This window comes from Salmo salar, chromosome ssa01 (assembly GCF_905237065.1).
Source record: "Salmo salar chromosome ssa01, Ssal_v3.1, whole genome shotgun sequence".
Lineage (NCBI taxonomy): Eukaryota > Metazoa > Chordata > Actinopteri > Salmoniformes > Salmonidae > Salmo > Salmo salar.
The window spans coordinates 31,711,618-31,737,008 of NC_059442.1; the positions used below are offsets into that span (position 1 = coordinate 31,711,618).

The 25,391-nt window shown below is 42.6% G+C and overlaps 1 protein-coding gene across 2 annotated transcripts; it reads left to right on the plus strand.

Moving 5' to 3' along the window:
• The first annotated feature begins 3,442 nt into the window (after nucleotides 1-3,442).
• Nucleotides 3,443-25,100, plus strand: LOC106600494 (methionine aminopeptidase 1). Of its 2 annotated transcripts, XM_014191888.2 has the most exons (12): nucleotides 3,443-3,701; nucleotides 4,939-4,990; nucleotides 5,529-5,638; nucleotides 5,902-5,962; nucleotides 20,161-20,184; nucleotides 21,271-21,362; nucleotides 21,459-21,542; nucleotides 21,663-21,801; nucleotides 22,333-22,464; nucleotides 22,902-23,045; nucleotides 23,422-23,487; nucleotides 23,610-25,100. In XM_014191888.2, the coding sequence occupies exons 1-12, from the start codon at nucleotides 3,588-3,590 to the stop codon at nucleotides 23,774-23,776; spliced, it is 1,185 nt and encodes a 394-aa protein (XP_014047363.1). In that variant the 5' UTR covers nucleotides 3,443-3,587; the 3' UTR covers nucleotides 23,777-25,100. The 2 variants fall into 2 exon arrangements, with proteins under 2 accessions (XP_014047363.1, XP_014047373.1); XM_014191898.2 differs by lacking the exon at nucleotides 20,161-20,184.
• The last annotated feature ends 291 nt before the right edge of the window (nucleotides 25,101-25,391 follow it).

Here is a 25,391-nt window from a genome sequence, read left to right on the forward strand (position 1 = left end):
TTGGTTACTACATGATTCCAAATGTGTTATTTCATAGTTTTGATGTCTTCACTATATTTCTACAATATAGAAAATAGTAAAAATAAAGAAAAACCCTGTAATGAGTAGGTGTGTCCAAACTCTTGACTGGTACTGTATATATTTAAAAATATATATATTTTCCTTTATTATTTCCCCCTAATCCTACCACCCCTCTCCTAACTGGAGTAAACTAATGGACAACAACACTTAGGCTTCTACTTCCAGCTTATACATACTATATCAATTTACAGACACAATGTACTTTACAGTAGTTATCTTGTCTTTAAATTCCTCAGTAATCCAGGAATGTCTCAAGTCAATTTACATAAGAAACTCTACAGAGCACCGAAATTACTTCTGGACACAAATAGTGGGGGAGCTCCTCCTCCTCACCACTCCATTCATACAGTCCCATTTTTACCACATTCTTGCCGGGATAAGCCTCTTATATCTCCCTTGCACATGCCGGCAAGTGTAGGAGTGGAGTAGCAGGCTGCTGTCCAATGGTAGGTCAGGGATCCGGGAGTGACGGACAGGTTCCGGGTTGTTGGGGGCCGAGGCCAAGAGACCCACACAGTTACTGCTCCTAGACGGAGGGGGTCATAGAGGTAGTGGGGTTAGTATGTGTGTTTGTGGTGCAGTGTAAGTTGGCTACGGGAATAGGCCTAGGTGTCTGTAGCCTAGTCCCAGATGTGTGCTCTTGCCAGCTCCATTGCTGTCATTGTCAAGCCAAACATTTGGCATCACCATTAGTGACAAGGAGTTGGAATGATGGCACCAACAAACTGGGACTCAGGGTAAGAATATGTGAGTGAGTGAGTGAGTGAGTGAGTGAGTGAGTGAGTGAGTGAGTGAGTGAGTGAGTGAGTGAGTGAGTGAGTGAGTGAGTGAGTGAGTGAGTGAGTGAGTGAGAATTTCGTGGCGAGAACTGAACAATGGAAGATATCTCTCTTCCTATCTGTGTTGTCATAGTTTCTTATCCCTCAGGTGAAATATTTCAGACAATGTAAATAATCTGTACTCCCCCTCAGTGTTAGAGAAGATGAGAGAGAATATTAAAAGGCAGGTATCTTACATCAACGGTTAGCAAGTTGGGCAAGTAACTGAAAGGTCGCTGGTTCGAATCCCCAAGCCGACAAGGTGAAAAATCTGTCTGTGCTGTTGAGCAAGGTACTTTTAAACCCTAATTGGACATGTAAGTCACTCTGGATAAGAGCTACTGCTAAATGACAAAAATGGTAAATCAGTCAGGATGGGAAGGAAGAAGATACTACCATCTTGTGGTAGTTGCAGTTGCAGTCAACATACATTTTTTTGCAAAAGGGGGTCAGATCAAATAGGCCTACACATTTCATTTCCCATGGAATGAGCCTTGAGTAAATAAGTAAAGCATGTGTGTGAATCTGTATGTGTGTTTGGGGAGGGGATGTTAAGCCTGCTTGTTGTAGTACAGTACTGTACCATGTCCGTGTGTGTGTGTCTCTCTCTTTGTGTGTCGTCCTTCTTCATCCATTTCTCACCTGTTCCTGAGTCCGTTGCTGAGGCTGCCTCCTACCAGTGTCTGTTGGGAGGGCAGAGCAAATCAGCTGAGCTGCTATCCACCCTGCCTTCTCTGGCCCCCGGGGATGGACTGGCATGGGCCCCAGCTCAACACCGACAGCCACTCCTCCACTGCAGGCTCCTCCTGCCTCTGCCTCTCCGCCTAGACCAGCACCCAGAGAACACCACCACCTCACAGCCCGGCCCAATGCAGCCAGGCCACTGGGGAAATAAGAGCAGAAGACAACATTGTCTATACAACAATAACAACAACAACAGGCCACTAGAGAGATGGACAGAGAAGAAGTCAATAAAGGACAGGGTAACGTTTAAAAGACACAATAAGTAAGAAAAAACTGTGAAACAGGAGGTAGAATACTATCTGAACTTGTGAAATATCAAATGTTTTTTGTTTGCAACATGTTTTGTTATGGTGTGTGCCGTAATGAACACAACCCAGCTTCAATAAAAAGACATAAAGGAAAGCATCAACAGGGTTGAGTTCAGATGGATGACAATGCACACACTGAAGATAGTAGAAGGCCAAATGTAATGAATACAGGTGATATGATTAATTGCTAGACCTACCTGGCAGAGAGACACATAAGATAATATCTAGACAATTTCTTTATATCTGAACTTTCGACAATGTTGTTCTCTACTGAACACAGCCCGGGCACACACACCCACTTTACAAGACAGAAAGAGAGGTGAGCGACAACACCTAGATGGAACTAAACCAGGTTATCCCAATCATTTGGTGTGTGTGTGTGTGTGTGAATATATGGACAATGGAGGAGGTATATATAATATAAAACCACTTCTAACACTATTTTTCCTGTTTAACGCCTTGCCCATCTATGCGCCATTGCCCATCTATCTCATCTTTCTATTTGTAACTAGCTAAACTAACGTTAGCTAACCAAGCTAGTTTACTAGCTAGCTGATCGTTTTATGAACATAACTTGTGAGCATCGCATTCAGATGAGCTTTAATATATATATTATTTATCCCCATTTCCGATGATCCATTGATCTCATCCATGATGTCTTGACGGCTGTGTTGCAAGCTAAAGGCAAAAAACTTAAACAAATAGGATACATGCGACCTGTAAGCTCTCGTTGGCTGGCCCTCGCTTCATACTCGTCGCCAAACCCACTGGCTCCAGGTCATCTACAAGACCCTGCTAGGTAAAGTCCCGCCTTATCTCTGCTCGCTGGTCACCATAGCTAACCCACCCGTAGCACGCGTTCCAGCAGGTATATCTCACTTGTCACCCCCAAAGCCAATTCCTCCTTTGGCCACGTCTCCTTCCAGTTCTCTGCTGCCAATGACTGGAACGAACTACAAATATCTCTGAAACTGGAAACACTTATCTCCCTCACTAGCTTTAAGCACCAGCTGTCAGAGGAGCTCACAGATCACTGCACCTGTACATAGCCCATCTATAAATAGCCCAAACAACTACCTCTACCCCTACTGTATTTATTTATTTTGCCCCTTTGCACCACAGTATTTCTACTTTGCACACTCATCTACTGTCAAATCTACCATTCCAGTGTTTTAATTTCTATATTGTATTTACTTCGCCACCATGGCCTATTTATTGCCTTTACCTCCCTTATCTCACCTCATTTGCTCACATTGTATATAGACTTATTTTTCTACTGTATTATTGACTGTATGTTTGTTTTACTCCATGTGTAACTCTGTGTTGTTTTATGTGTCGAACTGCTTTGCTTTAACTTGGCCAGGTCGCAGTTGTAAATGAGAACTTGTTCTCAACTTGCCTATCTGGTTAAATAAAGGTGAAATAAAATTAAAAAAATAAACATGCGAGTAGAGCAACTGAGTTTGGACGTCACACACACATGTCCATATATGGTATTGCGTTGGCAGCCATATTGGAATTTCTATCCGGTGATGTCCCTGCAAAAGGGAACACATATCTCCCGCTGGCGAGGTTTTCTCCAGCCGACAGACCGTCCACTCCTCCCAGTCTCCACCCCTCTAGACTGCGGGCAGGCATGGCGGCTATCGAGACACGGGAATGCGAAACAGAAGGCTGTAGCAGCGAGGCCAAACTTCAATGTCCAACCTGTATCAAGCTTGGGATCCAAGGCTCATACTTTTGCTCTCAGGTAGCATTCGTTTTCTAATTCATTGTGTGAAAGGGGTCTGACATGATACACACAGCGGCCCAGCATCCTTCATCACGAGGTAGCTAGCGATAACATAGTTGCCCTAATTTGAGTTTCCTCACACCCCTTTAAGTAGCCTAGCATATGATACTAGTTAGCTACAGTGGTAACAGTAACTACAAGCATTTTCTGCTTAAAGTCGTAGCTAAAAAGCAATGGTTTGCAAACACGTTAGTTAGGAACTTTATTTGAAGCCAATAGCTAACATTATCCTCCCGTATGAAAGATGCTTGTTTAGTTTATTGTAGTTTGTGTATTCTAAGTAGTTAGTTAACTCCTAGTTAGCTACTAACGTTAGCTACTAACGTTAGCTAACTCATTTGCTAGTGCGGTGTTTGTTAAACAGCATCAACTTTGTGAAGTCTAGCAAGCTAGTTGGGTAGTTAGCCTAGTTTACCCATTGGCATTGGTTATTGCAATGAATTACATTTAACTGTGCACGAGGAATGCTTTCTACAAGTTGATGTAGCCATGCGAATTCATTTCTCTGCTCCTGGCCTGGCTGTAGTAACCCACCTGTGGCATGTTTGTTTGAAATGTCAATCATTGAAATTGCCAAGGATTCAAGGAAAGAAGAATGCAGGCTCCAGTTTCAGTTTAGCCAAACATATTTATAACTAACCCATCTGTCTGTGGTTTAGCTGTGTGTCATTAAAGGTAAAAGGCAGTGTAATTAGTTTAAAGCTTATCACAGTCTGGCAGTGTAGGCCTAGATTCAGTTTTGACAGAGACTGATGGGGAGGTGGGCAAATCTGCTCTGATCTGTGCAGGCAGCTCTGTCAGAGCCTCTATCAATGAGGCCAGCCGGTTGGTGGGATATTTTTTTCCCCTACTGTTCTTAGTGGTCACTGGTCAGAAAATCCATTGATGGAGCAGCAGAGATATTAGTCATGGTCAATTGGCCGTTGACTTTGTCTTGAAATAAACTGTTAAGTGGTTTATGTAGCATGTGTGCAATTCAGAGCCCATTGGTCTCTCTCCCTCTGCCGTTGTATAATATTGAGCAGGAATGCACAAATCCCAGTCCACAGAAGATTAGAGGAATTGATTCTGCAATTTGTGCCATTGAGAAACAAGCAGCCAGCAGATACTGCTGCTATTGATGATTTGAGGTCGCACACCCCTGATGTGCAGTCTCATATGGATATATCTCTCCTCTCTTTGTCCCCTCATTCAGGAGTGCTTCAAAGGGAGCTGGGCTACTCACAAGCAGATGCACAAAAAAGCAAGTACGTAGCCTCGTTAGCAATATCCTATCACACAGACCAACTCACTTCAAAATAATTTTCCAAACAGATCAGTGTCGCGTCATGGGCTTTCTGTCATTGTTCCCATTCCTACATGACCTATCATCTGAAGGCATAGAATATGTGAAAGCCTGCATAAATGCCCAAACCTTTCCATCCCCTAATTTTGATGTTGAAATAGAGCAATGGTGTAGCCATTCAAAATGGACTTTGACATTGTAATACGTACCAGCCGTTAGAGCAGGGGTGGACAATCTGTGATATCCGGTGGGGGTACAGTATTCCCCCTCGGCCAGGCAGCAACAAACCGGATTCAATTTATCAATGTAACAAAAAAAGGCAATTGTTTAGTCGACTTGAACATTTTACTGCTTGGCTGGAAGAAAAACCTGCATCCACACTGGGCCCTCACAGGATAAGCTTGCTCAAGAGTAGTCTAGTGTGTATGTGTGAACACCTTACTGTGATCTTTCAAAATGTTGTCAAATCAGATGTCTTATATTACATTCTCTTTTTGCAGAGGAGGATAAGAACCAGGATGAGGCAAAGAACTGCGTGGAGAATGACACCAACACAGACCCATGGCCTGGCTACCGCTACACGGGCAAACTACGCCCTCACTACCCACTCGTAAGGCCACCTTTCTGGTACATTTCTAAATTGGGCTAATGTGCTGATAAGAGATTTTATGTAGGAGCTTTTTTTGTTGACTACATAGTAGTCCAACATATGTCAACACAACATGATTTAATAGACATAAGCCACATAAACTTGGTGTAAAGTTTATTCATTAGCCCCTGGGAGCTGTGTAATCATGTCTCAACTCTTGTCTTGTTGGTTCCTTCTGTGAGCTCCATGTAATCAGTCTCTCCTGCCATTGGTTCCCCATGTAGACTCCCATGAGGCATGTCCCCGGTAACATCGAAAGACCTGACTATGCCGACCATCCACTAGGTAACGCTAATCCTCCTAGACTGCCTCCAGTTGCTTTTAAGTTAAGAAATCCTTTGCTGTCCATTTGAAAATCTTCTCAAGGCTAGTGTTCTTCGTCATGAATTGTGTTTATATTGAAACATGACACTTTGTCTGAGAAATGTATACTGTTTCTATGTTTAACATCAGGTGACATCATTCATAGAAAATGGGTTTCTGCCCCAGCCATAGATTCCACTAAAGCTGATCATTATGTAACCATGGTAACCTCAATGGCGAGGATTCACTCCATAAGGTAACTCGCCTGACTGCTGATCAGCCACCAGGTAGCCATGGTTAGTCTCTCCACTCATGGCACATTCATCCAAATGGCACGCCGGGACACGAGTGAGATAATGTTATGTTCGTGATCATCAGAGACCAGTTTTTCAAAAGTTATCTGAATTTCAGCTATCGGATGGGATTAAATGCATAGAAATAGAATGAATAGAGCGTTGTGCCCCATCCAAGTCAATGATTTGGCTGTTTGATTCATTCTGTTTCTATGTATTAAATGGTTCCATTTTGCTACAGATGTTCAATGTTCGAACATGGCTTGAGGCGAATCCCATGCATCAATTTGCCTATGGTCCCACAACCCTTCTAAGGATGCAACAAGTAATTTAATTTAGACTGATCTTACAACACCTGTGTAGTTCTCTACTGAAGCTGTAGAGTCTGAGAGTAAGTAGTAGCCAGTGAACACTCACACTGTGAATTCCAGTTCAGTGTCATTTGGATGGCAAGTGGCTTGAACATTTTCCTCCATGACCAAATGATCCTGGTAAAACACCTAATGTTGCTAGGTAACCATGCAAACTTGAATAGATAGACGTGAGCATGAATGGAATATGAATCTGATTAGGATGTTGATACTGGCCAACTACTGGATCACATAGATTTGACCAATAAGCTAGCCAGCACTAACCATGTTACATGTGAGGGATGGGCAACTGGTGGCCTGTGGAGAAATTACCAAATATATATATATGTATTTTTACAGAAATTTAACTCGTTCGAGGTCTCAACTAACTCTTGAGACTTATAGTAGAATACACAAGGTACAATTTCAAAAATGTCCTGTGAATTAGCAGTTTGTCTTGTCAGTCACTGACAGTCACTCAATTAGCCCATGTCAGCTAACAATAGGCTACTTTACCGTCATATTTCAAATCAAACTATTTATCACATGCTCCGAATGCAACAAGTGTAGACCTTGCCGTGAAATGCTTACTTACAAGCCCTTAACCAACAGTGCAGTTCAAGAAGTTAAGAAAATATTTACCAAATAAACTAAAGTAACATAACAATAAGGCTATATACAGGGGGTACCTGTACCGAGTCAGTGTGCAGGGGTACAGGTTAGAGGTAATTTGTACATGTAGGTAGGGGTGAAGTGACTATGCATAGATAATAAACAGCAAGTAGCAGCAGTGTACAAAACAAATGGAGGGGAGGGGGGCAATGTAATATTAGCAGTGTTTACTTTGGCCACTAGGGGAGCTCCTGTATGCTACTGAAGCATAATACATTGTTGTAGTAATTACTCTTTACCAATAGGGTGAACTGTGCTGAACTAGAATGGAAGAGCTGTAGGTAAAATGCCTGCCAGCAAGCAAGTTGGCTCGTGCAAGCGATCATGAGCTCTAGAAAAAGGAAATTTTAGCATTAAAATTGCATATTTCAACCAAAATGGGAGACTAATTATCTGTTCACTGAATTCAAAGGTAGACCACAATGTTTGGTGTGCTTGCCGAACATATCTGTGATGAAAGATTAGAACGTCAGTCGCCACTACAACAGCAACCATAAAGAGAAATATGGCAAGTACACTGGTGCTGCTAGTGCAGCCATCATTACAAATCTAAAAACAAAGACACACAAACAGCAGTGCCTTTTTACAAAAGCCACTACAACACAAGAATGTCGTGTAAAGGCATCTTATCAAGTGGCACTTCAACTAGGGAAAGCAAAGAAGCCCTTGTCTGATGGAGACACAGTGAAAAGATGTGCAGTTGAGATGGCTAAGGCTTTTGGGGATGACAAGATGTCCCAGAACTTCGAGTCTGTCTCAGTCTGCACAGTGACTCGCAGAATTTGATGTTCACAATCATGTGGATGGGAAGCTAAAATAAATAAAATAAAATGTTATTGGTCTCATGCTCATATTTAGCAGATAGTGCGGTGTAGCTAAATACTTGTTCCTAGCTCCAACAGTGCAGTAATATCTAACAAAACATATCTAAAAAGTAAAATAATGACATTTAGAAATATTAGGTCGAGCAATGTCAGAATCCAGAATATGAATATGTTATGGGATGTATAGACGATGTAATATGTAGTATATCTGAAGAATATGATGGTTAGTATACAGAAAGTATTCAGACACCTTGACTTTTTCCACATTTTGTTACATTACAGCCGTCTCTAAAATGGATGAAAACATGTTTTACAAATCCCCATCAATCTACACACAATACCGAATAATGAAGCGAAAACAGCTTTTTAGAAATTTTAGCAAATGTGTTAAATAAACGGATACCTTATTTACATAAGTATTCAGACCCTTTTCTATGAGACTCAATTGAGCTCAGGTCCTTCCTGTTTCCATTGATCATCCTTGAGATGTTTCTACAACTTGATTGGAGTCCACCTGTGGTAAATTCCATTGGTTGGACATGATTTGGAAAGGAACACAGCTGTCTATATAAGGTCCCACAGCTGACAGTGCATGTCAGAGCAAAAACCAAGCCATAAGGTTGAAGGAATTGTCCGTAGAGCTCCGAGAACGGTTTGTGTCGAGGCACAGATCTGGGGAAGGGTACTAAAACATTTCTGCAGCATTGACGGTCCCCAAGTATACATTTGGCATCCATCATTCTTAAATGGAAGAAGTTTGGAACCACAAAGACTCTTCCTAGTGCTGGCCACCCAGCCAAACTGAATAATCGGGGGAGAATTGCCTTGGTCAGGGAGGTGATCAAGAACCTGATGGTCACTGACAGAGCTTCAGAGTTCCTTTGTGCAGATGGGACACACTCCATCGAACCTGACAGAGCTTGAGATGATCTGCAGAGAAAAATTGGAGAAACTCCCCAAACATAGGTGTGCCAAGCTTGTAGCATCATACCCAAGAAGACTCGAGGACGTGATTTTTGGTTCTAACCGACGTGTCTTTGTGAGATGCAGAGTAGGTGAACGGATGATCTCAGCATGTGTGATTCACACCGTGAAGCATGGAGGAGTGGCTTTGCTGCTGACACTGATTTATTTAGAATTTAAGACACACTTAACCAGCATGGCTACCACAGCATTCTGCAGTGATACGCCTTCCCATCTGGTTTGGACTTAGTGGGACTATCATTTGTTTTTCGAGAGGCCAATGACCCAAAACGCCTTCAGGCTATAGAAGGGCTGTTTGACCAAGAAGGAGAATGATAGTGCTGTATCAGATGACCTGGCCTCGACAATCACCCGACCTCAACCCAATTGAGATGGTTTGGGATGAGTTGGACCGCGGAGTGAAGGAAAAGCAGCCAACAATTGCTCAGCATATGTGGGAAGTCCTTCAAGACAGTTGGAAAAGCATTCCAGGTGAAGCTGGTTGAGGGAAGAATCTTATATATATATACACACACACACAAAAATTCACTTTTTGGTTCGTGCATGATTCCATGTGTGTTACTTCATAGTTTTGATGTCTTCACTCTTATTCTACAATGTAGAAAATAGTAAAAATAAAGAAACCCTTTAAGGTGTCCAAATGTGATATTCCAGTTTATTTATAGATTTACCAAAATGTCACTCTTTTTATGTATTTATTTATTTTTTTGTCTTTTTTTGTCCGTTTTGTGTGTAGATTGAGGAAAAACTATTTTAATTCAATTTTGAGTAAGGCTGTAACGTAACGTGTAAATTCAAGGGGTCTGAATACTTTCCAAATATACCGTATGTACAGAAATGGTTAAATAGGATAGACCTTGACTGGAATACAGTATATACATATGAAGTGGGTAAAACGGTATGTAAATATTATTAAAGTGACCAGGGTTCCATGACTATGTACATAGACACTGCTGCACTAAGGTACAGTAACCTTTTGGTCGCTGGCTAGTGACAGTCACTAAAGTTCAGGGCAGGATACCAGCTAGTGGTGACTATTTAACAATCTGATGGCCTTGAGGTATAAGCTGTTTTTCAGTCTCTGTCCCAGCTTTGATGCACCTGTACTGACCTCGCCTTTTCTATGGTAGCGGGGTGAATAGACTGTGGCTCGGGTAGCTGAAGTCCTTGATTATTTTCATGGCATTCCTGTGACACAGGGTGCTGTAGATGACCTGGAGGGCAAGGGTTGTGACCCCGGTGATGTGTTGGGCAGACCGCACCACTCGCTGGAGAGACCTGCGGTTGCGTTTGGTGCAGTTGCTGTACCAGGCAGTGATGCAGCCCGACAGGATGCTCTCAATTGTGCATCTGTAGAAGTTAATGGGGGTCTTAGGGGCCAAGCTGAATTTCTTCAGCCTCCTGAGGTTGAAGAGGCACTTGTGCCGCCTTCACCATACTTTTTTTGTGGACCATTTCAGATTGTCAGTGATGTGTACGCCAAGGAAGTTGAAGCTTTTCACCTTCACTGTGACCCTGTAGATGGGTGGGGCGTGTGCTCCCTACACTGTCTCCTGAAGTTTTGTTGACGTTGAGGGAGGATATCTTCCTGGCACCACTCCATCAGGGCCCTCACCACCTCCCTGTAGGCTCTCGTCGTTGTTGGTAATCAGGCCTAGCACTGTGTCTGCAAACTTGAGGATTGAGTTGGCGACGTGCGTGGCCACCCAGTCATGGTTGAACAGTGAGCACGCACCCTTATGGGACCCCTGTGTTGAAGATGAGTGTAGTGGAGGTGTTGTTGCTTACCTTCACCACCTGGGGGGGTGGCCTGTCAGGAAGTCCAGGAACCAGTTGCACGGGGCGGGGGTTCAACCCAGGGCCGTAAAGATTTATCTTGAAGGCTACTATAGGTTGAGCTGTAGTCAATGAACAACATTCTTACATAGGTATTCCTCTTGTCCAAATGGGATAGGGCAGTGCGATGGTGATTAGTCCTTGGATCTATTAGGGCGGTATGCAAATTGCAATGGGTCTAGGGTGTCTGGTAAGGTGGTGATATGATCCTTTACTAGCCTCTCAAAGCGCTTCATGACAGAAGTGAGTTCTACGGGGCCATGGTCATGTAGTTCAGTGATCTTTGCCTTCTTGGGTACAGGAACAATGGTGGACATCTTGAAGCAAGTGGGGACAACAGACTGGGATAGGGAGAGATTGAATACAGTGTATTTGTAAAGTATTCAGATCCCTTGTATTTTTTTTTTTTACATTTTGTTACATTACAGCCTTATCCTAAAATTGATAAAATAGTATTTTCCCCCCCTCTTCAATCTACACACAATACCCCATAATGACAAAGTGAAAACAGATTTGTATTAAATAAACCTGTACCTTATTTACATAGGTATTCAGACCCATTGCTATGTCAATTGAAACTGAGCTCAGATGCATCCTGTTTCCATTGATTGTCCTTGAGATGGTTCTATAACTTGATTGGAGTCCACCTATGGTAAATTCAATTGTTTGGACATGATTTGGAAGGGCACACACCTGTCTATATAAGCTCCCACAGTTGACAGTGCATGTCAGAGCAAAAACCAAACCATGAGGTCAACGGCACAGATCTGGGGAACGGTACAAACATTTCTGCAGCATTGACCATCCCCAAGAACACAGTGGCTTCCATCATTCCTCAGTAGAAGACGTTTGGATCCACCAAGATTCTTCCTAGAGCTGGCCAAACTGAGCAATTGGGGTTGAAGGGCCTTGGTCAGCGAGGTGTCCAAGAAAAACCATTGGTCACTCTGGAGCTCTGTCAGAGTTCCTCTGTGAAGATGGTTGTCCTTCTGGAAGGTTCTCCCATCTCTGCAGCACTCCACCAATCTGGCCTTTATACTAGAATGGCCAGATGGAAGCCGCTCCTCAGTAAAAGACACGACTACCCGCTTGGAGTTTGCCAAAATTCACCTAAAGACTCTCAGACCATGAGAAACAAGATTCTCTAGTCTGACACCAAGATTGAACTCTTTGGCCTGAATGCCAGGCATCACGTCTGGAGGAAACCTGGCACAATCCCTACGGTGAAGCGTGGTGGCAGCATGCTGTGGGGATGTTTTTCAGAGGCAGGGACTGGGAGACTAGTCAGGACTGAGAGAAAGATGAATGGAGTACAGAAAGATTTGATGAAAACCTGCTCCGAGCGCTCAGGATCTGACTGGGGCGAAGGTTCACCTTCCAACAGGACAACGACCCTAAGCACACAGCCAAGACAACGCAGGAGTGGCTTCGGGACAAGTCTCTGAATGTCCTTGAGTGGCCCAGCCAGAGGCCGGACTTGAACCCGATCGAACATCTCTGGAGAGGCCTGAAAATAGCTGTGCATCGACGCGCCCCATCCATCCAACCTCCATCCAATTTCATCCATTTAAGAATAGGGCTGTAATGTGGAAAAAGTCAAGGGATCAGAATACTTTCTGAATGCACTGTATGTCTAAACACTCTAGCCAGCTGGTCTGTGCATGCTCTACGTACGCGGCTAGGGATGCCTTCTGGACCGCCAGCCTTGCGAGGGTTAACACCCTTAAATGTCTTAATTACATCGGCCACGGAGAACGAGAGCTCACGGTCAATGGTGGAGGCGGTGGCCCCCATCGGCGGCAGTGTTTCCCTCGACGCAGACAAAGGTGTTTAGTTTGTCCTGGAGCAAAACATCGGTGTCTGGAGTTCTCTGCCACATACGTCGTGTCTACACCGTTGAATTGTGACTCCACTTTCTGACATTTTGCTCCTTTTCCCTTGCGTTGGATGAGAGTACTGACGTGACCGATATCAGCCAGTTACTGATCTATACTTGCGCTATTTACAGTACATTTGACCTTCACAAACTTTTAAAATTAGTTCCTTTGCATGCTACCACAAAAGGAACTGACGTTTTCACTGCATTCAAGGACTTTGTCACGGTTTTCAGTGGTTTTTACAACTTTTCTGCTGTTGTGACTGATGGAGTACCATCAACGCAAGGATGATCCACTGGATTTGCAGGATTGCTGCACCAGAGTGGTGTGGACTGCCCTGTACTGCACTGCATCATTCACCAAGTAAGACCACTCAATCATGTTTTCATAAATTCATAGGCTATACTCGGCGTTAATATCACATAATAAACTGAACAAAAATATAAACGCAACATGTAAAGTGTTGGTTTCTTGAGCTGAAAAAGAAGAGCCCAGAAATGTTCCATGCTTATTTTTCATCTTGTGCACAAATTTGTTTACATCCCTGTTAGTGAGCATTTCACCTTTGCCTTGATAATCCATCCACCTAAGCGGTGTGGCATATCAAGAAGCTGATTAAACAGCATGATCATTACACAGGCGCACCTTGTGCTGGGGATATTAAACGGCCACTCTAAAATGTTTTGTCAACACAATGCCACAATTTTGTCAACACAATGCCACAGATGTCAAGTTTTGAGGGAGGGTGCAATTGGCATGCTGGCTGTAGGAATGTCCACCAGAGCTGTTGCCAGAGAATTGAATGTTAAATTCTCTACCATAAGCTGCATCCGTCATCGTTTTAGAGAATTTGGCAGTACGTCCAATCGGCCTCACAACCGCAGAGCATGTGTATGGCGTTGTGCGGTTTTCTGATTTAAAAGGTTAGAGTGCCCCATGGTTGGGTTATGGTATGGGCAGGTATAAGCTACGGACAACGAACGCAATTGCATTTTATAGATTGCTATTTGAATGCACAGAGATACCGTGGCGAGATCCTGAGGCCCGTTGTCGTGACATTCATCCGAAGCCATTACCTCATGTTTCAGCATAATAATGCACGGCCCCATGTCGCAAGGATCTGTACACAATTCCTGGAATCTGAACATTTTTCCTATTTCTTCTATGGCCTGCATACTCACCAGACATTTTACCCATTGAGCATGTTTGGAATGCTCTGGATCGACATGTATGACAGCGCGTTCCAGTTCACTCCAATATCCAGCAACTTTGCACATCCATTGAAGAGAAGTGGAACAACATTCCACAGGCCACAATCAATTGCCTGATCAACTATGTGAAGATGTCGCGCTGCATGATGCAAGTGGTGGTCAAACCAGAGACTGGTTTTCTGATCCAAGCCCCTACTTTTTTTGTAAGGCATCTGTATTCCCAGTATTGTGAAATCAATATATTAGGGCCTAATGAATTTATTTCAATTGATGGATTTCCTTATGAACTATAACTCAGTAAAATCTTTTGAAATGGTTGCATTTCATATTTATTCGGTGTATAAATAAAAAATAAACGTCACTTAGTTTTTTTTTTTTTACATCTCTGTGTGGAGATTAAATGTAGCTTATGTTTGTAGTCAAATTGTGCTTATTTTATAATTGTAGAACGCTCTGTGGAAAGAAGCTGAACTTCAGTCATGGATGTTGTGACAAGTTACTAACTTGATCCGAGGAGCGAACAGAGCTGTCAAACATCGGAGTTTGTGGCCTCCCTCTGATGTCTTCTGCGTATGGTGAACTTCAACTTCACACAGGGATACGATGGATGAGCTGCGGTAAATGCCTGGAGAGGTTATTTTCATTGCGCACAGAGTCCTCTGTTTTTGGAGGGGAGCATCATTGTGGAGACGACAAGTTTTATTTTTATTTTTTTTATTTTTTTTGTGAACAATTTTGGGATATCAGCTTTCTCTCTGATCTGGCCTTTCTTACTGACATAACCCAGCATCTGAAGGTGTAAGAATATTTTGAAGATGAATACACAACGCAGAGGACGAGAGGTCAAAGTACTAAAAGTAAATCGAGTACTAACGGTCAATAGGGAATTATTAATGGAAATGGTTGGTTTTCAGTTCAACATCTGGTAGGAATGTCAGTCCTGAATTTGGTGTGGCAGGTTCTTATTGGTCCAACCTGAAATGGGATGCTTGTTATTTGGCCATTGCCCTAGTTTTATTGCAAGGAATTGTAATTGGTCAACCACAGGCTAGGGCTGTGTTATAAAACTACATCCTGTCCCTTTGTTCTGTGGAGAGAACCACAGGAGAGCATGAACATCTACTTCCAAGCATGGTTTGTCTGCTTTGAATGAACCTATTTTCGTCCCACCGATTTGCTTTGGGGTCTGTTATTAAAGAATAACCAACTGCTAACACAAGGACGAAATCAGACTGTGGTAGCTTCTTAACGCCAATGTGAATGGGTTTCGGCGCAAACTTAAACTGTTCAAAGACCACCTGTCATTAGATCTGCTGAATCTGGCCCACTTTCCCACATGTGCAGATTTGCAGACGGACATCTCAATGCGAGAACACCGTCCACTTCCGCTGGTACACAGCTGACATCACAAAATTACAGGAGCAATTCAAAGATCGCTTTCAAGACTTCCACGATATGCAGCCTCGCATCCATCTGTTCACTGATCCAATCTCCTCTGTTGTGAATGAACAGCCCACCGAATTGCAAATTGAGCTTTGAGAGTTGCAGGCTGACCCCCTTCTTTCAATCAAAACGGAACGAGAGGGGCATTGAGTTTTGGAAACTGTTGCCAGAGTCCAGTTTCCCACGCTTGAGAGAATTTTTGCACTTTCACTGGCCAGCATTTTTGGGAGCACATTTGTAGGAGCAGCTTTTCCACAATCTTAAATCTAAAAAGAAACACTCACAAAACACTTCCATCTCATGCGTGTGGTATGTACAACCATCCCTCCCTTGTGCGTGCACATGAGACCACAAGTGTCACGTTTTAAAAGACAACAGATTTACAAGTGGTTGTTGCTGCTGGTTGCACTTATTTCTGTAACCTAACCCTCACATTTTTTTACCTTTTTGAGGAGTATGTCTCCTGCACCATTATGGGATATGAATTATTAAACAATGTTTGGGGTTGGGCAGGCTATAATCAGTGGTGGAAAATGTACCCAGTTGTCGTACTTGAGTAAAGACCCCTTTAATAGAAAATGACTGAACCTAATATTTGTAGACTTTTAGTTTAGTATCAAAAGTGAAATCATTTCAAATTCAGTACCTTAAGTAAACGGATAGCCAGGGGCACACTCCAACACTCAGACCATAATTTACAAATGTAAGCATTTGTGTTTAGTGAGTCCGCCAGATCAGATGCTGTAGGGATGACCAGGGATGTTCTCATAAAGTGCGCTAATTGGACCATCTTCCTGTTCTGCTAAGCATTCAAAATGTAACAAGTACTTTTTGGTGTCAAGGAAAATGTATGGAGTAAAAAGTAAATTTATTTGACAATTTTTACATCACTACATTCCTAAATAAAGTACAGATGCAAACTCCTTGAACTAGTGTTAAAGTAGTTTTACTTAAGCCTGCACTTATTGGGAAAATTAGCTACATAGGAATAGAGAGCATTACAGTAGCCTACCATAAATATACAGGGGGGGGAGTAGTATTTGATCCCCTGCTGATTTTGTACATTTGCCCACTGACAAAGAAATGAACAGTCTATAATTTTAATGGTAGGTTTATTTGAACAGTGAGAGACGGAATAACAACAAAAAAATCCAGAAAAACGCATGTAAAAAATGTTAATTGATTTGCATTTTAATGAGGGAAATAAGTATTTGACCCCCTCTCAATCAGAAACATTTCTGGCTCCCAGGTGTCTTTTATACAGGTAACGAGCTGAGATTAGGAGCACACTCTTAAAGGGAGTGCTCCTAATCTCAGCTTGTTACCTGTATAAAAGACACCTGTCCACAGAGGCAATCAATCAATCATATTCCAAACTCTCCACCATGGCCAAGATCAAAGAGCTCTCCAAGGATGTCAGGGACAAGATTGTAGACCTACACAAGGCTGGAATGGGCTACAAGACCATCGCCAAGCAGCTTGGTGAGAAGGTGACAACAGTTGCTGCGATTATTCGCAAATGGAAGAAACCTCACCTCGTGGAGTTGCAATGATCATGAGAACGGTGAGGAATCAGACTAGAACTACACGGGAGGATCTTGTCAATGATCTCAAGGCAGCTGGGACCATAGTCACCAAGAAAACAATTGGTAACACACTACGCCTTGAAGGACTGAAATCCTGCAGCGCCCGCAAGGTCCCCCTGCTCAAGAAAGCACATATACATGCCCGTCTGAAGTTTGCCAATGAACATCTGAATGATTCAGAGGACAACTGGGGGAAAGTGTTGTGGTCAGATGAGACCAAAATGGAGCTCTTTGGCATCAACTCAACTCGCCGTGTTTGGAGGAGGAATGCTGCCTATGACCCCAAGAATAGCATCCCCACCGTCAAACATGGAGATGGAAACATTATGATTTGGGGTGTTTTTCTGCTAAGGGGACAGGACAACTTCACCGCATCAAAGGGACGATGGACGGGGCCATGTACCGCCAAATATTGGGTGAGAACCTCCTTCCCTCAACCAGGGCATTGAAAATGGGTCGTGGATGGGTATTCCAGCATGACAATGACCCAAAACACACGGCCAAGGCAACGAAGGAGTGGCTCAAGAAGAAGCACATTAAGGTCCTGGAGTGGCCTAGCCAGTCTCCAGACCTCAATCCCATAGAAAATCTGTGGAGGGAGCTGAAGGTTCGAGTTGCCAAACGTCAGCCTCGACACCTTAAGAAGATCTGCAAAGAGGAGTGGGACAAAATCCCTCCTGAGATGTGTGCAAACCTGGTGGCCAATTACAAGAAATGTCTGACCTCTGTAATTGCCAAGAAGGGTTTTGCCACTAAGTCATGTTTTGCAGAGGGGTCAAATACTTATTTCCCTCATTAAAATGCTAATCATTTTATAACATTTTTGACATGTGTTTTTCTGGATTTTTTTGTTATTCTGTCTCTCACTGTTGAAATAAACCTACCATTAAAATTATAGACGTATTTCTTTGTCAGTGGGCAAACGTACAAAATCAGCAGGGGATCAAATACTATTTTCCCTCACTGTACCCGCCGCATGTATTGACAGCTACAGGATGCGTAATTTATCGGTTTTCACTTTTTATGAGCATTGGTGGTAACAATTCCACATGTTCTGGTTATTAGCCTCCATTAGTTCTGTGTTTTGTAAAAAGTTATTACAAATTTGTCAAACAAATCTCCATTTATTTTACTGTATTTTGTTAGGGTAAAGAATTCTCAAAGGCAGGTATTGACATTTTTGAAATATGGACATTTTATTTAATAGAGCCTTAATACTCAACGGAAGTAGTGAGGGCTGCACTGATCTCTTGCCCTTTTCTGTTTTGAAAGGAACTCAAAATCCAATGATTTTATATTGAAATAGGTTTTTATTCCTTGAATGCAGTTTTTCACTGGAATGTGAACATTTTTATACGACTTATCTTGACCACTGATTTTATAAAACAATAAATGCAAGTATAGAACTTCTTAATGTGGTATTATTTGTATACAATGTCAAGGATTTTGAATGCTACTGGTATAATGCATTGAGTTGTGGTTTAACTGCACAAATGGGTTGATTGTAAAAAATCAGTTGACTACATGTTTGGGTATGGATGTGGGTACGCAGAACCGTGAGCCACTGCTGCCCCTCATGATGCGTTCAAATTTTGTGGCCCCCACCCCCATCAAAGTAACCCATTTCACATGAGTCACTCCACCTTTTCTGATGTTCTCTATACTGCTGTCTTGGCTAAATTAGAACGTAACCTCTATTTTTCTACCGTTCCACTTTTCTAAATTAGAAAATTCTGGGCCTAATACATCTTGGCTGGGTTAAATAATATAACCATAAGCAGCGCATCTGGATATATTTGAATGTTTTACTGTCAATTTGCTTTGCTGTCCTTGCCCAGCATTGATCACTAGACAGTCTGGCAAGTCTGCCACAGTGCTGTTTAATTGTTAATGGCATCCAATCTATTCCTGTTGTCCTGAGTCTAGTCTACACATTGTGAACCTGGCTAGTGAGATTGTTTGCTCAATGGCATAGTTGATCTACCCCTAGGCTTTTTTTTATGTTGGTTCAGAGAACAGCCAGCCCATTGCTGAACTGGAATGCAAGTGTTGTGCACACAATTTCTCTGCGAACAGGTTAACAGGATGAATTCATCTGTGTAGGTTAGAGGTTTGTTACTGCGACGGATTTCCAAATGTATTCAGGAGAGGTCTACATCCGCAAAAAAACATATCCGGGGGTGGACAGGGGCACTGGTTTGGAGATGACACCGCCTAATACAGAAGCATGTCTGTTCTGCGGAATATATATTCCGAAACGTATTCTCATTTTATTTTCGCTGTAAAACTTTATGCCCCCTACTGACATGCATGGCTGTTGCTGACACCACATTGCAGGCCATATAATTTGGTCAGGTATTTATTTAATTTTTTGAACTCGCGTTTGGCATAATGGTAGGCAACATTTTAGGCTTTAAAAGTGACTTAATTGTTAGGTCAGTTTCTAAGCATTAATCAACGAAGAGCCTTTTGGGATGCAAATGAACGGCTCTTAGGTGAACGGAGTCCAATGAACTGGCTCACAAACACAATACACGACAGAGCTCAAAGGGGACAATGGCGTCTTTAAAGGGCAACTCGCAGTTTCAGTGCATGTACAAAATTACCATCTTTCCCTAAAAGCATGATGGTCATGACTTTCTTAATTAAATGGTAGGTTAATTTGGCCCCGGACAATCAATCTGAGATTGATTTTAAGTTTGTCATGGGATTTATTTAATGGCTGTTGATATTTGTAGCAGGTACCATCTGACTATTTGTTAGTCTCTTAACAAGATTTGGGTCAATATCACTTGAACTTTCCATTAAGAAATTATTCCTTAATTTACGAAACTGAGAAGAAATTGACTCCATCTCAGTGCATTAGACTAGTAAACTTTACCCTAGAATACATTTTTACCTTCTGTAGACAAACTTAAATGGCAGAACATTCCTGTATACATTTGCTACCCTCTGAAAGAAGCTTATTTGTCTATGGTTGATACCACAATCATTCCCACTTTGTTCGCGTGTGGCTATGTATGCAAGCACTTGTGAGTGTTTGAGAGGAAGTGTGATTGGGTCTGAGAGGCCGGTGTCTGAAGCTCTTCTACTCATCACTTCAGCAGCAGAAGTGGGTCTTATGGCAGGTACGTCCTACTCCACAACACCCCATCCCACGCCCAATTGTCTGTTTATGTATGTGCGGCACATGACCACACACACTGTCGCTCTCTTATTGTGTAACTATTTTGTTTCTTTCGTATGTCTCAATTGGTGAACACCTGGCAGGAAACTAAAGCATGGCCCAACATTTTTGCATGGCCTTTTCATTCATCCTTTGTTGCTGTAGTAGAGCTATGGTTTATTTTATCGTGGTGATGTGGGTGTTGTACAGTGGTCATGTCTCTTAAGTGGTTGATAAACTGATTGTGGTTTTGGTTGTGGCCCATGCGTCAGTGATGTTGCCTACACTGATCATGAAGCTCATATCAATGCTGTGGTCTACACATTGTATGTAAACATTGTTTTTGGGTTTGTGATCTCATGACCGATAAGAACTGTGCAATAAGAATGTAATTTTCAATGAAAATAGTCTAAACCATGTGGCTCAACCATAATAACAGTATGTCAATACAAGTCCCCCATAGCACAGAATTATGTAGATATTATATATTTGCACAGCAGTAAATAATATAGAGTATTTCACACAGCTGGAAGACGGATCTTTTCAGCTCTTCAGGTGTGTCTAATATAGGGGGTAGAGGTTAATTTGGAACTCTGCAGAATTCAGAGAATGGCTTCAGGAGGTCTGCAGAGCAACATTATCATGCCTCTTGGTCGACTTGTGTAGGACCACATCCTCGTGGTGTTTGTATTTTCTTTTAATATAGCCAGGTTAGGTGAAGACGTTTGGTGTCTACTTTAATTTGATGAATCTATTCTGTGACGTGGGCTACCATAAGAAGGATGTGATGATTAAGGTAGTACTATGGTCAGTACTCCACATTAAGCTCTTTTCTATGTTAATAGCAAGGAGGTAGTAGCTGTGCGTGTGCTTTGGAGTGTAATGACACTATGTAGTTATGTTTGAGCAGTCAGTTTTAATTGAAGGTCTTAGTGACTTTCTTTTACTCAGTTTGATGGAATGCTGATCAGGGTGAGTTTGGTGTATGGATGGAATAGTGATGTTTAAAACAAAGCCTGTATGTCAATTCTCACTGCTTTTTTAAAAGGCATGTCTGAGTCGGAGCAGTCTTTGAAGGGCACTTCACAGATCAAGATCCTTTCTGCCGAAGACATAGAAGGCATGACAGTTGTGTGTAAGGTAAATTATTAAATTGCTTTCTCACCTTTCTCCGTTGCCGTTATTAACATAGTTCTAAAAACAGTTTGAAATGGAAAGACATTTGTCTTTTTGTAGCTGGCCCGAGAGGTGCTTGACATTGCCGCCCTGATGGTAAAACCTGGCATGACCACGGAGGAGATTGACTACACTGTGCATCTGGTAAAGACCCTGGCCTCCTTTTCCCCCTCTCCCATCCCCTCATTCTCTTCCTTTCTCACTATTCTCCTCTCTCCCTCATATTGATTGATGTGTAATTACTTTTTTTCTTTCTCCCTCCAGGCCTGCACAGCCAGAAACTGTTACCCCTCCCCTCTCAACTACTACAACTTCCCCAAGTCCTGCTGCACGTCAGTCAACGAGGTCATCTGCCACGGCATCCCAGACAGGAGACCTCTGGTGGATGGGGATATCCTCAACGGTAGGCTACCCGGGAGGTATCTCCATAGTCTAAAGTGGCTTCCTCATCTCACTCCCTTAATCTTTACTGATGTGAATGGACTGGGCAGGTAAAAAGCAAATCCGTAGTTGGCATCCTTCATATGCTTTCACTTAATGGATGTGCTGTTATCAGATCATTGAGTGTAATGGGATTTAACTAGAAGAGACGGCCACTTTAGACTATTGAGATGCACATGGTGAATGGGCTGTTCCCATTCGACAGACTGCCATAGACTTCTTGCTCACAGCATGGTTTGACAAGAGAAATTATTTGATTTAGTATTCAGCAACAGTCTATAGGACTTGAGCCAAAATGTAGCCTTTGTCCTATATATTTCTGCTAAGTCTCTTCTGAAGAGCCATATCCAATCGGAGACGCAGGCAAAAACCTGACTTACAGCATGGTTAGACAAGACGAATGGTCTCATTAGTGTTCAGCTTTGCCATTTTGCTCTCTAGCGTGCATATATTTCTGCTAATGTTCGGCATCTCTTTCCCCCCTCCTTTGCAGTGGATATTACTGTGTACCACAATGGATTTCACGGAGACCTCAACGAGACCTTCTTCGTTGGGGAGGCAGATGAAGGGGCGAAAAAACTTGTCCAGACCACCTTCGAATGCCTTATGCAAGCCATCGACTCCGGTAGGATCTCTTACCTGATGCCAGATGATTTCTTTAACAATTAGGTTACTATCTCAAAGTTAAAGGGGCAGTCAGCTGTTGCTACATCCATTTTGGGACTCTATGAATGAATGATATGTACCCATTTGATTCTTGAAGAATATAACTTATAAGGGCCTCATGAGCTTAGTTCAACTGCCATACCCCATCAGAACCCAAGATATAAGTATGTTTTACTCCAATGTTTGTAAACAAACACCTATATTGCCTCAACGTGGTTAAAACTCTAATTTTGATATCATGGATGGTCAGTCCTTGCATCCACAGTTCTGTCTATGAATTTGAGAGGTAACTTTTCTCCAGCCTCATCCCTCAGCTTTTTACTGAAACGGGTGGGGAGAATGCTTTGTTTCAACTGCTGATTGCCACTTTGTTTTTTTTCCCCCTCCCTTTTCTAGTGAAGCCAGGTATCCGCTACAGGGAGCTTGGTAACATCATCCAGAAACATGCCCAGGCTAACGGCTTCTCTGTGGTGCGGAGCTACTGTGGCCACGGCATCCACAAACTGTTCCACACTGCTCCTAACGTGCCACACTATGCCAGTGCGTAACACTACTTCTTAGGGCCGGGATGCTACAAAGCGGATCTAACTTGTTTAGTAAAACAGCCCTAATGTTGGAAACAAACAATTGTTGTCATTTATTTAGTCATATTTATTTATTTTCCAAGCTACAGCACAGTATTTTACATACAGCAGTTTTTTAAATGACCAAACAGTTGAGTCTGCTATTTGTTTTCTTCATTTTTGCCATCGAAAAATTATAGAGATACTGGTATTGTTCTGGCCCTTTTTCCTCTCCTTACACCAATAAGCTCATGAACTTGACATCCTATTCTCAGATAACATAGTAGCCTAATCACCCAACGGTGATTTGGGGGAAGATGTATAAAGCAGTGGGTTTACTCTTTCCTTTGCAGAAAACAAAGCAGTTGGAGTGATTAAGCCTGGCCATGTATTCACCATCGAGCCCATGATCTGTGAAGGTAAGGGCCCTCTGAGACATGACCGCAGATTTGGGGTGTAATTTTGTGTGTAATGGTTGGTAATTATATACCTATGTGTAAAACTGTACCTGTGTTTAATACTGTGTGTGTGTTCTGCATAGGTGGTTGGCAGGACGAGACGTGGCCTGATGGTTGGACAGCAGTGACCCGGGACGGGAAGCGTTCGGCCCAGTTTGAGCACACCCTCCTGGTGACTGAGACGGGCTGTGACATTCTGACGCGCCGGCTGGATGACAACGGACGTCCCCACTTCCTGAACCAAATCTAAACTGGGGGGGGGAAACAGCAACAAATGGACTGTCTCACGGGATGCGTTCTCTTTTGCACCCCCATCGTATCACACACACACCTCTAACCTGAGGCACCACACCCCCTGGAGGCCCACCCGCCCGCTGTGGCCCAGCTCTCACTGTTCAGCGAATTTACTGTCCTTCTCCAAAATTAACGGAAAGTACTTGAATACATTTGATATCAACTGTGGATTTTTTTTATCTAGGCTGTTTTAAAAAAAGAAATGTCTCATCAGGAGATAAAAAGGACAAATAAGAGAAGGGAAGTGTATTCATGAAATGTGGCTTTGTGCAGTTGCAGGTTGAATTCTTACCTTGATTGTTAGCTTGGATTCTGTGTATAACTGAAGAGGCATGGAAGGGATCAGGCTTTAGTTTGACCCCATGACTTTTAGACATGTGCCACCTTACTGTATTGCTTAATTTATAGCAAGGCAGCCGTGCTCCTATTGACCGGCCAGATGTGGCCAGGGAAGGGGAGCTGTTCAGCTCACCTGTAGTGTTCTGTTAAGGTGTGTAGTCCAGGTCTATTCAAATCTGGGCCCTGAGGTCTGCAGCACTGCTGGTTTTCTTTTTTCTCTGGTAGTGAACTAGTTTAGTAATGTTTAATTGATTGACCAGAATCCTTCACCTGGCATCCCCCGGGTCTGGTTTGAATCGGGATTGAAGTCGGCAGTGCTACGAACCCTGGGTCTGGATTGGAATTGTCCTGGTGTAGCGCGTTGAGCCTTAATTTTTGTGAATTAAGAATGAGCATGCTGGCTAATGCCCAGGCAGCATATATCCGTTATTCCTCAGTCCAGTCAATTGCTATTTACCTTGGTATGCTGTTGATTTACTGGTGCGAGCAACAGTCTTGAGTCTCCATTTCCAGTCTTTCCACAGTTTCTCTGCCACCTTTTTATTTCTATGATGGAGTGATAAGCAGCTGTTGTGTATGTTTTTTTTGTTTGAGTGTGAGGACTGTATAAATGCCAAAGGCTCTATTGCAGCAGAAGTTTGGGTTTACCACAGACCTGTGAGTTAATACCCGATTCCAGAATACTGTATTAAAATAGTAATCATTTGAAGTATTAATTGTTTTACATTAGCTGGTAGTTCTGCATTTGTTTTTCTTGTATTGTACTTCCCATAATGTGCACATTATGGCAATCTGACTCTGCAAATGCAATTACTCTCATTCATTAGACTAGATTCTTACTCCCAATGCTATACGCAATTAGCCTGGCGACGAGGTTCAAATGAAATTGACCAGTAAGACAATCCTTTGATTTATTGTATTAAATTCAAATTGATAAATAAGGAGTGAAAATCTTCTTAATTCCTTTTTCTAGAATTCCATGACAACACAAATACTGGAAAGTAAGAAAGGGGAAAGGATGGTAATGATTTACAATTTATAACCATGTATAAAACGTGGAAAAATACTAAATGGAAAGCTGCCTTTAATGTGATTCTTCTGCAATGCCTTACCATTTCCCAGCATGCGTTAAACCGAAGCCCTCTGAACCGCTCAAAGGGTAGTGTATGGGTCACAAACTCATCCAGCTTGTTGTTCATATGAACAATAAGCTGGATGAGTTTGTGACCCAT